Genomic DNA, 14,760 nt, shown 5'->3' with positions numbered 1-14,760 from the left:
ACTTGACATATAAATAGATCTTGTTGTGCTTTCTTTTGATGTATTGCTTATCTTCTTCAAATTTTTTTAAAAAATCCTTTTTATTGTTTATTGTGTGGAAATAAAAACCCCTTTTCCATGCTATTTTATGAAATCTATTATTTTCACTTTTACTCTATAAATGATTGCCCAGTAAAGTAACACTTTTAAGCTTGGTCTTAAATGTTTACTTTATTGGATAACAACTTTTTAGTGAAGGAAAGCTATACTTAAGCACTTCACTAATTCCAACTACTGCATTGCATATAGAAACAATATCGCTAGCAAACGGAATGTACAAACTCATCCAGGAACCAGATGAGGATTTTTCTGAAGTCCAGGCCAACATTGCGGAATTAACTGAAGTCCCAAACCCAGATTCGGAAGGACCAAAGCTTACTAACTCTCTAGACACCACTGAAGGCAAGCCCCGGTGCATAATCCCATTATTTTAAATTATGCAACTTATTGTTATTATTTATTTGTGCATTTAAGTTATTGGAATTGATTGAAAACCTTAGATGCATAATTCTAGGTTCCTATTGATTGAACACTAAAAACTGAGTCCGTACTAGATGCTATGCTAATAGGACCGGTAAAAGTCGAGTGATTGCCTGTCACTCGCGAGCTTTATAGGAGTTGATTGTTTACTTTCTTGTAATCACTATAAGGAACATGGACGGATTGGGTTACAAGTTTCATGGTGGAAATCCGTCTGTGTTGATAAAATTTGATAAGGCTGCAGTGTGTGGTAGCAGTGATTAAGCGTTTGAAAGTACTAGCCACATGCCGTAAATATGGTACGCGGTAAGCCTAGTAACTTCTCGGCCCGGCAAATGGACATACCTCCCACTCTCTTTTAGAGATAGGAAGTTAATTTATGTTGAAATCTATGATAGGTTGCGCAATCGACCACGGGTGCAGAGAAGAGCGATTCTCTGTAGTCAGGGAGAGTGGCCCTGATCCATGAACCGGAATGAGAAGCAAACGGTTGCTTAGGAGTGACTCATCAGTGCTCCAAGCATGTGTGTTAGGTTTACCCTTGCAAGGTTGGAAATTCGTTTCAGAATTGTCCGTTTCTCGCGGATATTGAGACTGCTTGACCCCTTTGCCACATAGAGTAAGAAGTGGAACAATATGATACTCAATATGGTTGGATGAAATTAATTCTCTACATGCTTGAATAGATAGGTGCAAATCTAGAATGGCTAATAAAACTAGAATTTGACAGCTAAAACTTGAAATTAAGGACCTACTATTTGTTGCTTTTTAGCAAAAGAAACCCCAGAGCCTTCACAAGCCTTGCATGTCTAGCTAAAGGGATATTATATACCCTTAGTCGTGTCAGCCTTGCTGAGTATTAGTATACTCAGTCTTGCTTTTGACTTTGTTTTCAGGTGCCTGGTGAGATTGATGTCATGTACGGGCTTCATCATGATGTCATATATCAACGCTAGATATCGTTTACTTTCCCGCTGTTTATAAACTCTGAAGTACTTATCTACTTTCAAATTTCTGAGGTGCCCTATTTAAATTCTCAAACTCAGTTTGTAATGACTTTTACTATTGAAATTTTTGTTATAAAAGTTATGGCTATTGTAATCTCTGGGCTCACCTTCGAGTGAGGTATGTTGTTTCGATCTGAAATATAGTGGTTTTATCGGGATTTTACCCGACAGACTGTCAGATTACTCCGTTTGAAGTGTGAATTAATTGTTTCATCTATAATGGTTAGGGTTAATGCACTTTAGCCGGATTAATTTTGGCGGTTCTTCCACAGCTTGTCTTCAGAGATCGACCCGTCGAGTTCGTCGAGGTAATCGATGAATGCTTGGTCTTGTTCAAAATCCGATTGACTTGATGCCCAGGGATTAACGAATTCTGGATACTCTTGATCATCGAGTCCATTTGCGTTGAGCGTGTCTTCTGCCAGTTTTATGCATTGAGTAATCTTCTTATCAATGTGATCAAGGCATGAGAAGATGTTGCATGTATGTTCTATCTGTGGATTAGTTTTCTTGTAGCTGACACTTGATTTTCTCTTTCGGAGGGCTGATTTTGCAAGATTGATGCAGCCTGCAATACTGTTAGAGACACGATCGATCCTGTCGAGTAGCTCAGAATTGTCTACTCGAGGGCATTGAATGGCCATCAAGTCCTTGAGATAATTCCCAATCGTTATTGATGAAACCATGTTGGTTGGTAGCTCTGCTTGAACAATGTCCTATCGGGATCCAGACAAGGGAGCCTCTCAATTAATGATGGTTTCCTGTCTTGTGATTTCCAGGAGTTTGTTCAAGTCCTCTTCCATCTCTGAAAGAGTTTTTGGCGTAGGTGAGTCAAAATCGAGTTGATTCCGGACTTCGTTGACATGGATTGGGAGTTCGACTTCGTCGAGTTGATCAACGAAGTTATCGATTTCTTGACGTCGCGCAGCTTCTGAGGCTTCCAGTGCGTTAGGATCAATCAGACGGCTGTCGAAGCCACCCGAGCCATTGGCAACGAAAACCCAGGAACCCACGTAGAAAGTGGTGCCTTTAGCGGGCACTGTGTTGTCGTCGACGGGTGCCATCGAATTCTTCTATCGATCATTGGCGAAGCCCCCTACCTAGCTCGCCAGCTGTCGGTGTTTAGCCGCCAAGCTCTCCGAGGTATACCCCGAGGAGATTGATTATAGGCAGGGACTCGTCGGGATCAGAATGCGATGGTGCAAGGAACACAAAGATTTAGACAGGTTCAGGCCTCCGGAGTGTAATACCCTACGTCCTGTGTGGTGGTTTGTATTACCTTATGTGTTGTTCGATGTGTATCGTCTGCTTTGGAGGGGTCCCTGCCCGCCCTTATATAATCTGGGGAAATAGGGTTACACGGAAACTCCTAGTCGAGTATTGTTAGAGTCCTAATCCGATGAGGTCGGGTAGTTTCCTTATACATCAACTAGTCCTACTGCTATTTGAGTAGTTACTATAGAGGTAGGGCATATCCATGTGCTACTCCCTACTCAAGAATATTTGACACCCATGAGCAGTCCCGTTGCCCCAGGTCTGACAAACACCCAACTCACAGGATCAAGTTGAAACAGACTCATACCCAACGAGTTATTCAAAGGAAACGTAGGATTCGCTTTGGTGAATCTGAACTTCGGGAAACAAATCCTCGTATCTCATTTTTGGTTTGCCTCACAACTTGTGTTCTAGCATTTTATTTGTAATTCCGCATCAATCTACTTTGGTGTGTTGTTTCTGTGTGTGGAGGGACTTGAAATATACTTGATATCACTTGCAGAAGCTTTAAACCAAGTTATAATTGTGCTAGAGCTTGAGGAGGGGATTACTCTGATATTTGTGCAGGTTCTACAGCTGACTGGTCTAACCGGTCACTCAAACCGGTCTGATCGGTTGTCTGGTTTGTCAGCCATTCTATGTGTTAGACTGGTCTGACCGGTTTGCCTTACCAGTTTGACCAGTCAGTGTGCTGACATTTTGTCTAAGTGTTGTAATTTGCAGAATTTGTTGAAATGCCTATTCACCACCCCTCCTCTAGGCGACATTCGAGGTCCTTTCAATTTTGTCTAAGTGTGCTGATGTTGGCACTCCTTAGCCTAAATGAATTACTCCGCAAGCGCACAGAGACCGATTGTAGCTTTCACCAGGGAGTATACTTGAGATATCGAATCCAAGGAACGGTAAAGCTTTGACCAGATCTAGAACTATTCAACCGGACATACCGAGAGAGAAGTGGTAATAGGGAAGAGGACCTAACTCCAGATAACCTACTACTCTACATAGTTAACGAGCTAACTACTAACTTGATCTGCTTCGGCGGCTAGAAGAGGAAGGACTTCAGAAAGGGATGAGAGGGGAGTCCAATGGCAACAGGCAACTACTGCTAAGAAAACACTCGAACGCGAGGGACGGACAGGGCTGTCACCACCTGCAGCCTACTATAACGGTACCATGGGGTGGAACACAACCTGAGATAGCTAGCCAAGCCTGGGCACCTCTCCCACAATTCTCAAGCTATTTGCTCCTACCATGTACTTAGATTGAAAGCAACCTCAAATAAGTAGAACTTGCTACTTACGCAGACTCAGGATCCCGCAAATCAACGGAAGTAACTAAATAAGTAACTAAAGTGGAAAGTAAAGCTAGGCAGAAACTGAAGTTGAGACGAGGAACTTCCTCAAAGATATATTCCTCCGAGGTGGATACAAAATACGGAGTAAGACCGGGAGAACTTACTCAGAGATACATTTTGTCTAAGTGTTGTCATTTGCAGAATTTGTTGAAACGCCTATTCACCCCCCCCCCTGGGCGACATCCTAGTTTCTTTCAGTTATAGGGGGAAATTTAGTAGTGTTGGCATCTGCAGGCGTCATCGCTGGTCAATTAGTGGTGACGTTGGTAGGTGCCAATAGCCCATTGATTCTCCATCTCAAGAGATTCATTGTGGAAGCTCATGGTTGCATCTCGATCAAGGTCGAGAACAATATATTTTGGGCCAGCGGGAAGAGGCTCAAACTCAATCGAGGGGATGATGAATGTTCATCTTCACAAAAGTGAAGGCTATCATCCGAGTCGTACTCTTTAGAAGATTCCACTTCCAAGAGAACGAGCTCGGATGACACGAACGGAGTGCATCATCTCCTCGAGCGTGTTCTGCTTGGGAATGGGCTTTGCCAAAAGATTTTCTGAGTAAGAAGTAGCAGTGGCAAAAGCAGTTTTCCTAAGCAGTTCAGCTAGGCTCCCTTGATGAGATGTGAGCAAACTTTCAAGTGGGTAGCCTATGAGAAGATCAAAATCGAGGGTATCGAAGATATGAAAGTCTAGGTGTACCTCGATTTTGTCTAAGGTTAGCGAAACGGCACTTGCGACCCCCCGACATTCAAGAATGTGTCCAAAGGGACAACTTTTGAGTAGCTTGTCGGATGGTCTTAGCATAACATCGCCCAAAAGAGTATACGCTATAGAACATGGAATGATGATAGAGGGTGTACTCGTCCAAACGTCTTCGGAAAAGCATCTCATTCCATCTAACCATTCCTCCTTTATGACCTCCTTGAGAAATGGTTCGTTAAGAGGATCGAGAGGAGAAGGAGGTACCGTAGAATTGAGGGAAGGTTCTGTCAGGAGATTTTACAATTGGTCAGTATGGATAGAAGAGGGTTCCTTCCTTAATTGGGCATCATGGAAATTCGAGGTGTTCTTGTTGTTTCCAGATGGATCATCCTCAAATCCATAAGAGAACTCCGAAGGTTGTATTTCTTCTTCCTTCGATGTTTGTGGTTTGAGAGAGGGCTCAACAGACGAATATTGGGATGTGAAAGATGAAGGCTCAGATTTTGGTGTTGAGAGACTCTCATTGTAACATCCCAAATTTTTTCGGAATGTTAAAGAGTCAAAAAATATGAATTCCAAAAAAAATTGTGGTGGTGCTGTAGTAAATTCATTTAAGTAGGAATTCTACCTCCCTAAATTCCTAGTAAATTAAAATTTTGTTTTAAATTAAGGAATTAAATTGTTAGTGTGGAAACACGTGGAGTTATATGGATTCCTTTGCAACAACCTTGTTTAATTCGAATTCGACTTGGATTTATTTCCTCGTTTGAAAATTTGTCTGGAAATTAAATTGAGGTGTGCCCCACAATTTAATTTCAAATGCTAACTACCCTATGTGGGCCCCTTCTAAACCTTGGCCCTAACTCGTGACCCATTCCGCGGCCCAAGACCAAAAGCCCTATCCAGATCCAGCCCAGCCAAAAGGAAAACAAAGCATCCTTTTAAACCCAACTCAGCCCAACCCCCTTGGCCTTTCTGGTCTACTCACCCGCGCGGCCCAGAGCCGGCCCAGCTAGCACAACCCAGCATCAGCCGACACCACGCCTCCTCCCTCTATTCTTCGCCTCCTAACGCTGACAGCCGGGCCCCATCTAGCAGGTGCCCCTGTTCCCCTTAATCTTTCCCCTCGACGCATGCCGCCCGCTGCTGCTTTTGCTCTGCTCGCTCGCCCGCTCGCACGGCGTAGCCTTCCTCGCTTCGCGACAAGTCGTGGAGACCGCCGCTCCTGCCCTTGATCGCTTGCTCCACGCATCCAAATCGTAGCCCAGCGCGCGCGACCGTGGGATGGACGCCACGTACCCCCTTGCATCCACCGAGCCCCGCCGGCTAAATCCTCGACATCCTCACCCTAAACCCTAGAGTCGCTCCGCCTATAAAGGCCCTATCGCTGCCGCCACAAACCCTAGAAGCCCTCAGGCTCTTTTCCTTGTGCACCGCCACCAGAGAAATGGAAGGCCAAGAGAAGGGAGAGAAGAAGTAGAGAAGAAGAAGAAGGGGGAGGGGAGGAGGGCCGAGAAGCAGCCGCCTGCCACCGGAGCGTGACACCGTCACCAGCAGGAAGGAGGAGCACCGCCAGTACCCTGGACCATGCCGCCGTCAAGCCAAGGAGGAGGGCGACGCCGGAACCGTCATCGCCAACGGAGCTTCGCCAAGCCAGCGCCCAGTACGACGACATTGATGTCCATGCGCTGCCTGCACAGCCCCGGCTCGCCCCTACTGCAAATCATAAAGGCGCCGTCATCCCTCCGTCCTCGAGCCAAACTGGTAGGCCACCATCGATGCTGCCTGTTTCCTTGCCTCCTTTGTACTGCCGACGTGCGCGTTCGCCGTTGATGAGCCCTCTCGTAGTGAGCCCATAGGACACCCTGTCCCCGTTTCCTGCAGGAGCCCGACGCCTTGCTCCGTGCGCAAACCCGCAGCCTGCCATCGCCGTATGTCTGCACCAGAGCCGCGCACGCCCAAGGGGACAGCCCAAGGCCGCACCTTTTCTGGCCCCTTGGAACGCACACATTGAAAACGAGCCTTGCCATGACCTTATGGAGACGAACACAGCTATTTCGTCGCGTTCGCGACAAGATGAGCCCTTGTTGGCATTTCGTCGAGCACTCACGGTGCGCAGCCACACAGCTCGCACGCACACACAACCTCGCCACGCGGTGCACCATCGCCTGAAACGCCGCCCTGGCATCGTTGCACGCACACATGCCGCCTCCAACGCCATCGAGCACCGACAGGTGTCCCTTGGCATTTTGCCGAACACCTTGCAGGAAACCACTAAACCACATCCACGCACACCGCATGCGATGTCGTAGGCTGGTTCACTTTGCAGCCGTCGCATTCCATCTCGGTGTCTCTACCCTGTTTTAGCCCTAGCCTTGTCATGCACAGGCATCGCACATCGTGGCCGTGATGCCGCGTTCATGCCGTGGCCATGCTCGACGTGGGCAGGCGCTGATCGGGCCGATAGGCCTTGCCTTTTGCTTCCCAGCGTGCACAACCGAGCCGAGTAAATTGCAAGAGAATTGTAAAAGTTTGTTTATTAGATGTGTATCAAATCTTCTCAAGTTCTGTACAAATATTATTTATAGCCTAAACGAATAAGTCCTAGCACATCTATTTATATATATATAAACAATTGAAATTAGCAGGTAAAAAAAAGCACATGTACCTCTCACAGGTGACCCTACGTGTCAGACCCTTAGTACAGCTGCAGACCGAAACAGACGAAATCTCTGCCAAATCTCTGGATCTTTTTTCACCGCACGCAGCGCTTACCCGCCTGCGCGTTCCCGCCCTGGGTTACCCGCTCCCCTCCATTTCCTTATCTGCAGCGCCCCTCTCGATCCTCTCCCCGATTCCCTTTCCATCCGCCGCCGTGACGGTGTGCTCCTCGCCGCCGCTGCGCCCGGCGAGGATGCCCCTGCGCCGCGCCGTGCGGGACCTCTGCGTCATCGCGGGGATATGACGGACGATTTCCATTGGCTTTGAGGTCTTCGACCCGCCGCGCCGTGCCCTCAGTCTCGTCGGGTTCCCGCCGCAGCGGGTGTGGGAGGCCTCGCTGCCGCAGCGGCCAGCGGACGCGGCTGAACGGATGCGCAGGGGCGTGGCCGGCTTCCCCAGCCAGCCTTCCCGCCGGCTCCTCCCTCCACGGTTGCTTCCCTGTCGCGCGCCCTTTCCTCCCTCCCCTCCCGATCCCTCACGTGCGGCCGCTGCCGTCGTCGCCGTCTTCGTCACGTTCGACCTGCCCCCACCACGGATCCACACACGCAGTGCGCGAGTACCTCCTGCGCACCCTCGCTGTTTCCTGCGACGCGTCCTCCCCTGAGACGGACGAGCAGATGGGATCGACGACGACCGGATGGTCGCAGTGTTGGCATCGGCGAGCAGGGCAAGCATGGCTCCACTGGTGACGGAAGGTAAGAAGAGACTCTTCTTCCCAAAATTATTTTTTACAGACAATGCCTTTTGGTTATTTCAGGATGATTTCGCATGCTGGCCTCCTTACTTTCATGCTTCAACCTTTAAGGAATGGTGGTGTATCCTAAGCAATGGTTCCCTTGGCGGGATGCACAACCACGTCAGAGCAACAGCCAGCACGCCGGCGCGCTGTTCACCACCAGCTGCTGCAACCCATTAGCCGTCCATGTCTGTGCTGGTAACCTGTTCGAGTAAGTGCCTATGAAAGGCACAGTTGTGGATTAGTTAGTTTCCTTGTGCGTCCTCCTGTTGATTCACCTTCAGACACGATTAACTAGCTTCAATGCACGGGCACCTTCTCATGGCCACAGACCTGGCCACGGTGAGTGGCGCCTTGACTGGGGATGCCACGGCGAGGGCAGCGGCGTCGACCTGGCGCGCCGGACGTGCTGCGGGCATGCGGGTTCCTGCATGGCGCGGTGTTGGAGCTGGTGATGCGGTCATGTGCAGGGACGTGGCGCCGCAGAGCTGGGCCACCACGCGCGCTACTGCTGCTCACTGGGACACCGGGATCGGTCGCGACGCAGCACTCGGGGGCTTCATGGGCAAGACGATAACCGGGGCGGACCACAAGTTCGACTAGCTCTCCGACATGGCCACTGCGCTGCTCAACACCATCGCCGACGGGAGTTAGCCGGCTGGCAAGGCGCCCGCCCTGCCATTGGATGTATTTATTAGTAAATACCTGTTGCATATATTAGTAAAATTATCGTAGTTTCCCTGCTGCTTGTGGTCCAACGTTCTTCCATAGGATGTTAGTCGCTAACCAATATTCTTTTTATTCTTCAGAGTGGTTTTGACTTATCGAACCAATGTAGGTCGATTTGTTGATTAAATTTATTAAGATGCATCCGTGATTTTAATCTGAGTTGTAATCCTCTTGTTTTAATCTGAGTAGTCTCAAAGGTTTTTATTGAAATGCATCTATGATTTTGGAGATAAATAAAGATCATGAACATACATAAAAAATCTAACGAAATGTATGGCTTTTATTTTGCATATTGGAGGTGGTACCTAATTGGTTAAGGCTAATATTGTTGGTTAGTGTATGGCTACAATGCAGTTAATTGGTTCCATATTTTCAAATGTAAGTCTTGTCTTTTACCTTTTCTTTTGCAATGCTGATTTGTGGTAAAGAGTACTGTTCCATATTTAAATGTTTCTACACTTCCTTGTCCAGTAAATATGAATTTCCAATCGTGCACACGTTTCCTTCATTTGCAATTGACAGTCCCTGAAGAGAATTGCCAAGTTTGTTAATGCAAATATCCTCCCTGGTGCTACTTCCGAAGTTGGGCTTCTTTGTTGTGCCTGCGTTCATTCATATTTGGTTTCCTATTATCCAATAGATCAGTACAAGTATGTTTACGACTTTGTTCACCAGATGGTTTCCTCATCTGATCTATAAATCGTTTACCCAAGAACCTTATATTATCCTGTTTTTTTTATTTTTTGTAGGCCATTCACTTGTCAGCCTGGTAATATTATTAAACCATGGGGCTGTTCAAAAGCTCATCAGGGTAGGGAGGTTGAAATGCTTAATTTCTGTCCAAAGTGGCATGATCCCAGTCAAGATGAACTTTCTTGTGCAAACGAATTACTACAATTTCATTTGCAGTCAGCTTTAGATGATCTTTTGACTATTTGTCAGACAAAACTTCATTCTAAGACAGGTATTTATGGTTTCTGGCCATTGACATTCTGTTTTCTTTCTGTTTGATTACACATTGGGAGAAAAAAATCAATATCTCATGTCAACCTTAAGCAACGCAACCCCCCCACCCCCCCTCCCAAAAAAAAGAAAAAGAAAAAATAGAAGAAAAAACTATGCAGTCAATGCAGCTATGTTATCCTCTTTTTAGTATTTGGTTATTATTTTCTCAGGAGCCTACTTATAATTTTTTTTCTTTTAGCAGGAGATGAGAAGGAGCACCTAAAAGTAACTAACACATCTTCTCTGCAGTGCATGGTGTTGCCAGAAATGCGCCCATCATATAAAGATGAGAGGTCGAAGGAAGTGGAGCCCATATACTTCATAGCAGGATCTGCTGGTAGCACTGTTGGCAGCTCAGAAATGCGTGAAAAGTCTGCAGAATTTGTGCACATAGCTTGCAGGTGAAGTTTATTCTTAAATAATCAAGTATCATTTGATAATATTAAATGTTTAGTCTCACAATTGCATTTCTATAAACATGCACTTACTAAAGGAAAGAACTGATGACACTCGCGTAATTGATGCTTTGGTAAACTATGGCATTCACTAGGCTAAAAGACTCAAGTTTGTGGATTCTGATTCTTCTATGTGGATTGTGATCGAAGTTCTCAATTTTGTCTCCATTAGACCTAGATGCTGAAATCTCTATTTTACAAAATATTTTAGATGGCAATATATTAATAGGGATAATTTAGTTACTCTTGTAGATCTCATTCCACATGAGCATCACAGGTTATGGCTGACAATATATAATGGCTCATGGTCGCTGTGGAGAAGATCGGTGGGAAGGTACTCAAGGTCTGCGTCAGCAACCCGGACCTCTTCGCGCTTGACAGCTCCCGGCTCGACGTCGACATTGGCTACCACATCAAATATATGACTATGCACGTGGATGCTTACGGAGGGAATTCATTTCACCCGTATCAACGCACGGGTACAAGTTTAAGAAGCATTATATACTTGATATAGAGTGATTGCTACAGTATCGATAAACAAGGTTAATTTCTTTAGTAGTCATTTCTTGTAATGAAATTATTTTATAAATACATTTTTCTATGACACGTGCCACACATCTCCACTACCTGTATAATTATCTGTCTAATTATCACACATGCCATTTGCCTGTTTTTATAATTATATATATTTTTATATTTTGTTGTCTATTTTTACCACAAATGAGATTTTAATGTTTGTTTTTACCATATATAGTTTCTTAAAAAAGCTTGTTGCAACTAAAATTTATTGTGATTATTTTTTTCACAATATTATTCTTTAAACATGTGCGTGTCGCACATGCACCCTACTAGTCTTGACAAAAAAGAAAAAATATTTCCTAAATAAATCAAACCGAACGAAAACCAGATCCTTAGAATCTTCGACCAAATTTGGAATATTCTCTGGCCCATCGGCAATGGCATTATCGGCCGATCTCCTCGCCGTACGTGTGCTGGCACTTTCCGAATCGGCAACCTTCCTCCTCTTCCATCTTGATCTTGACACGTGTCGAAAATTGGTGTCAACAATTCTTTTGTAATCAGGTCCCTGGCTGGAGTTGGGGAACAGAGAGAGACGGGCGGCCAGATTCCGGAGTCGAGGGGTCTGGGGTGGAGGAGCATCAGGAGGCGAGTGCGCACCTGTGGGTGGCTCGGGTTGGGCTTGGGGCGGCCGGAGGCGGCGGCGCTGCTGTGCAGCAGGGGCGGCGATGGCTCGCCGGCGGCGTGGGGAAGGGGGTTTCGGGCTGGGGAGGTTCAGTGTAGGTCGAGGAAGGTAGTGGAGGGATCAATTTGGGGGAAACGACACCGAAGAGGGGCGCTCCACGTGCAGTCGGGCGGTGGCGCTAATAGTGGCTGGTGGCGCCTGTGCAGGGAGGGTAGGGAGGCTGGGGAGGACGCGTTGCCCTTTTATAGGCGGAGGAGAGGAGGAGGGCGAGCTGGGGCTCCTTAGCTGCGAAGGAATGGCCGGGACAGGGAGGGAAGGGGCGTGGTGGTGCACACGGCAATCCTCGCCGTGCGCGCAGGGAGACGGCGCCGCCTGGCACTAGTAGAAATCTGCTTATCTATGACGATTACCTCGTGACGTTCACATATTTTGTCATCTAACATAGTCTATCAATGACGAAATTTTAGAGTTTGTCATAAATCATTGGTGACGGAGCTCAGGCACTAAAAAATTATGACGAAAGGCAACTCATTGTCACAAAACAACGAATTCATTCGTCATAGATCATACGAGCCATTTAGCTTGTGAACAAAAGCATGAGTTCGTGGACCCTAACATCACAGCAAATGATCTTTTTTTATTGCAGTACAGCACCGTCAAAGTGACGCATATCAGTCAGACACATCTCTGATGATGATTTAGAAAAAAAAAGAGAAACAGGTCATGTAACACCACTGCTCTACTCAAGATGACATGAATTTATCAAATTACATAGTGACAAACACTTAATCTGGTAAACCAATCTGGAAAGACAAAAAAAATAGAGAAATGTAAAGAACACAGATATTCATTGCAGAGATCCATGAGGAAGCGGTTCAGTGACCACTACTCCAGGTAGCAGCAAGCGGCTGCTCACTCCTTTTGCCGTCAGGGAGATCAGAAGCAGCTTGCTTGATTTCATTTCCCCCTTCTTCTCTTCTTACATTTGTTCATGTCAATGTGTGTCTGCAAGCTGTAAAAGTTGATTTTGTAATTTATCTTTGTATCCAATCAAAGTCAGAGAAAAGATTACTTTGTCTTTGTTTTGCATCTTAATTTTTTTAATATTCTGACTTCTTGAACATGCTACCTAGAGTAGCCTGAACAAGTAGCTCCTTGCTAGCTAGAAATATTCATAAACAAAATGGTTCTTCTGGCAGGGTAATATTCTTAAACAACTATTGTATTTCAGGATAATCCCTTGCCATTAATTATAGAAACCAAGCTGAACTTATGCTCTGCAATTCAGTTCTGTTTCAACTTAAACAAAATCTTATTGCAGCAAGATCTTTCTTAAATGGTAGAAGATAGTTAGTAGTACAGTTTGAGATCTCTCCTGCAGCGCTGTCATTAACTGAGAAGAAAATGAGGAAACTACGTGTATTGTGCATACAACATATGGACAATGGGATGGAATTAATCAATATTAATCTAACAGCAAGAATGATTCTGAACAATTTAGAAGCCATTGGCCATTATACCTCAGGGCACCAGTTGCAGAGGTCCTTTTTTGTTGTGAATGAGCAATCTGCCATGATCAACTTGACTGTCTCCCAATGAGCTGGACATCCAGCAATCTGCAATCTGACGATAGCCAACAAAGAAAATGATCAACCTGCAATCTTTTTCATTCTAATACACGGACTGCAACAAATCAATTTGCAGCATCACACTCCAATCCACGGCAGCATGACCGGAGGGCTGGATGGCTGCATGTCTGGAGTGCGGAGGCGGCGAACTTAAAGTCGTCCTGGCCCGAGGGAGGTGGCGGCGAGGCACAACGTGGACGTGCACTCTGAGATCGCCTCTGCCCAGCCTAGACCGTCGCCCATGGACAGGGTGGCCTGTTGGACGGAGGAGGTGGACGACCTGGCCGACACCGGCAACATCGACGGCGCCATCTCCCCGGCGTTGAAGGAGGGCCGGTGCGTCGTCGTGGGAGGGCCCGACCAGGCCGGAGCTAGGCGATAGCTGGGGGCGAGGGCTGAGCCTGGCCGGATCGAGGCAGCGCCAGTGGGGAACACGCCGGATTTGGAGAGGCCGAGGTCGGCACCTGCGGAGGAGTCCCCGGCTGGTGCGTGGCGTCCGTGGAGCTGTGTCCTGAAGCGGCGGAGCGGGGAGGAGGTGGGGGTGGAGCCATCCACGGCAATCTCGACAGCTAGAACCGCGGCGGCGAGGGCCACGAGCACGACGCGGGCAGCGAAAAGGAAGACCACGAGGCGCACAGCGGCGGCGGGGACGGGGTGGGTTTGGTCTGGTGTGGCCTAGTGGCGCGGCGGCGGGGAGGCACGGGTGCGGAGGAGGCAGGGGCCCGGGGGCCATGAGTTAAAATGAGAAAAAAATTAACGATGGAAGGAATCGAACCCGTGACCTCACGTGAGGCTACAACCTGTCTTACCATCAGACCACTCTTTAGTTTGGGTAAGCAGTGATGCGAATAAAATTAAATAACAAACATAAGAGTGAATTAGGTTTACATGATGAACACAGGTATGGTTTATCTTTCTCTTTTTAATCCAGAGTTAAATTTTGTTATTGGTATTTCTCCCTCATATAAACTTCAAATTTGATGGTTTTTTTTCTAATTTTTTCTAAAATCATGAACTTTCATTTGATGGTGTTTGTTTGAATGTTAACTATTTTTTTAGATCTTGTACGTATCTCTTATTTTTCTTCCACCCAAGTAGACAATAAAAATATATGTTTCTGCATAACAATTAGTGATATAATTTTATATTTTCTAATATTACGGTAAATATAAGATTATGTCCAAATTTGAGGTACATACGAGTTTAAAAAGTTTATGAGCTATTCAAATCTCAAAGTATGACTTGAATTGTAGGAAACTATGTGAGGGGTTGTATCATTTTGTAAACAATCTATAATCTCCCTTTATCAAAACCATCTAAGTTTTTTACGGTAAGCTTATAGACCAAAAATATATTGTCAACTCAATTTTTAGAATTTTCTGACCCCATTTAGATATTATTATATTTATTATGTGGTAATTTGGAG

The 14,760-nt window shown here is 46.2% G+C and overlaps 1 protein-coding gene across 11 annotated transcripts; it reads left to right on the top strand.

Annotated features, from left to right (window-relative positions):
- The first annotated feature begins 7,632 nt into the window (after window positions 1–7,632).
- On the top strand, window positions 7,633–11,159 carry LOC120707013 (proteasome activator subunit 4-like). Of its 11 annotated transcripts, none has more exons than XM_039991781.1 (7): window positions 7,633–8,272; window positions 8,383–9,420; window positions 9,565–9,692; window positions 9,792–10,006; window positions 10,247–10,448; window positions 10,528–10,576; window positions 10,780–11,159. In XM_039991781.1, exons 2-7 carry the CDS (start codon window positions 9,382–9,384, stop codon window positions 10,798–10,800), a joined length of 654 nt encoding a protein of 217 aa, XP_039847715.1. In that variant the 5' UTR covers window positions 7,633–8,272; window positions 8,383–9,381; the 3' UTR covers window positions 10,801–11,159. The 11 variants fall into 11 exon arrangements, 7 of the variants coding, with proteins under 7 accessions (XP_039847715.1, XP_039847716.1, XP_039847711.1 ...); XM_039991777.1 differs by lacking the exon at window positions 10,528–10,576 and having other exon boundaries at window positions 7,638–8,272; window positions 8,383–8,511; window positions 8,645–9,420; XM_039991776.1 differs by lacking the exon at window positions 10,528–10,576 and having other exon boundaries at window positions 7,638–8,272; window positions 8,383–8,524; window positions 8,645–9,420.
- Window positions 11,160–14,760: the final 3,601 nt, after the last annotated feature.

Source organism: Panicum virgatum, chromosome 5K (genome assembly GCF_016808335.1).
Source record: "Panicum virgatum strain AP13 chromosome 5K, P.virgatum_v5, whole genome shotgun sequence".
In the NCBI taxonomy this organism is placed as follows: domain Eukaryota; kingdom Viridiplantae; phylum Streptophyta; class Magnoliopsida; order Poales; family Poaceae; genus Panicum; species Panicum virgatum.
Note: the sequence above shows the minus strand (reverse complement) of the source record. Positions and strands in the feature narration are given on the sequence as shown.

What these genes read in the sequence shown, in the direction of transcription:
- LOC120707013 (XM_039991777.1), top strand. Translation starts at nt 9,382, where the DNA reads ATGGCTACAATGCAGTTAATTGGTTCCATATTTTCAAAT. An exon ending in TTGGTTCCATATTTTCAAAT is followed by an intron (nt 9,421 to 9,564) that starts GTAAGTCTTGTC and finishes TGCAATTGACAG; the next exon opens with TCCCTGAAGAGAATTGCCAA. An exon ending in TATCCAATAGATCAGTACAA is followed by an intron (nt 9,693 to 9,791) that starts GTATGTTTACGA and finishes TATTTTTTGTAG; the next exon opens with GCCATTCACTTGTCAGCCTG.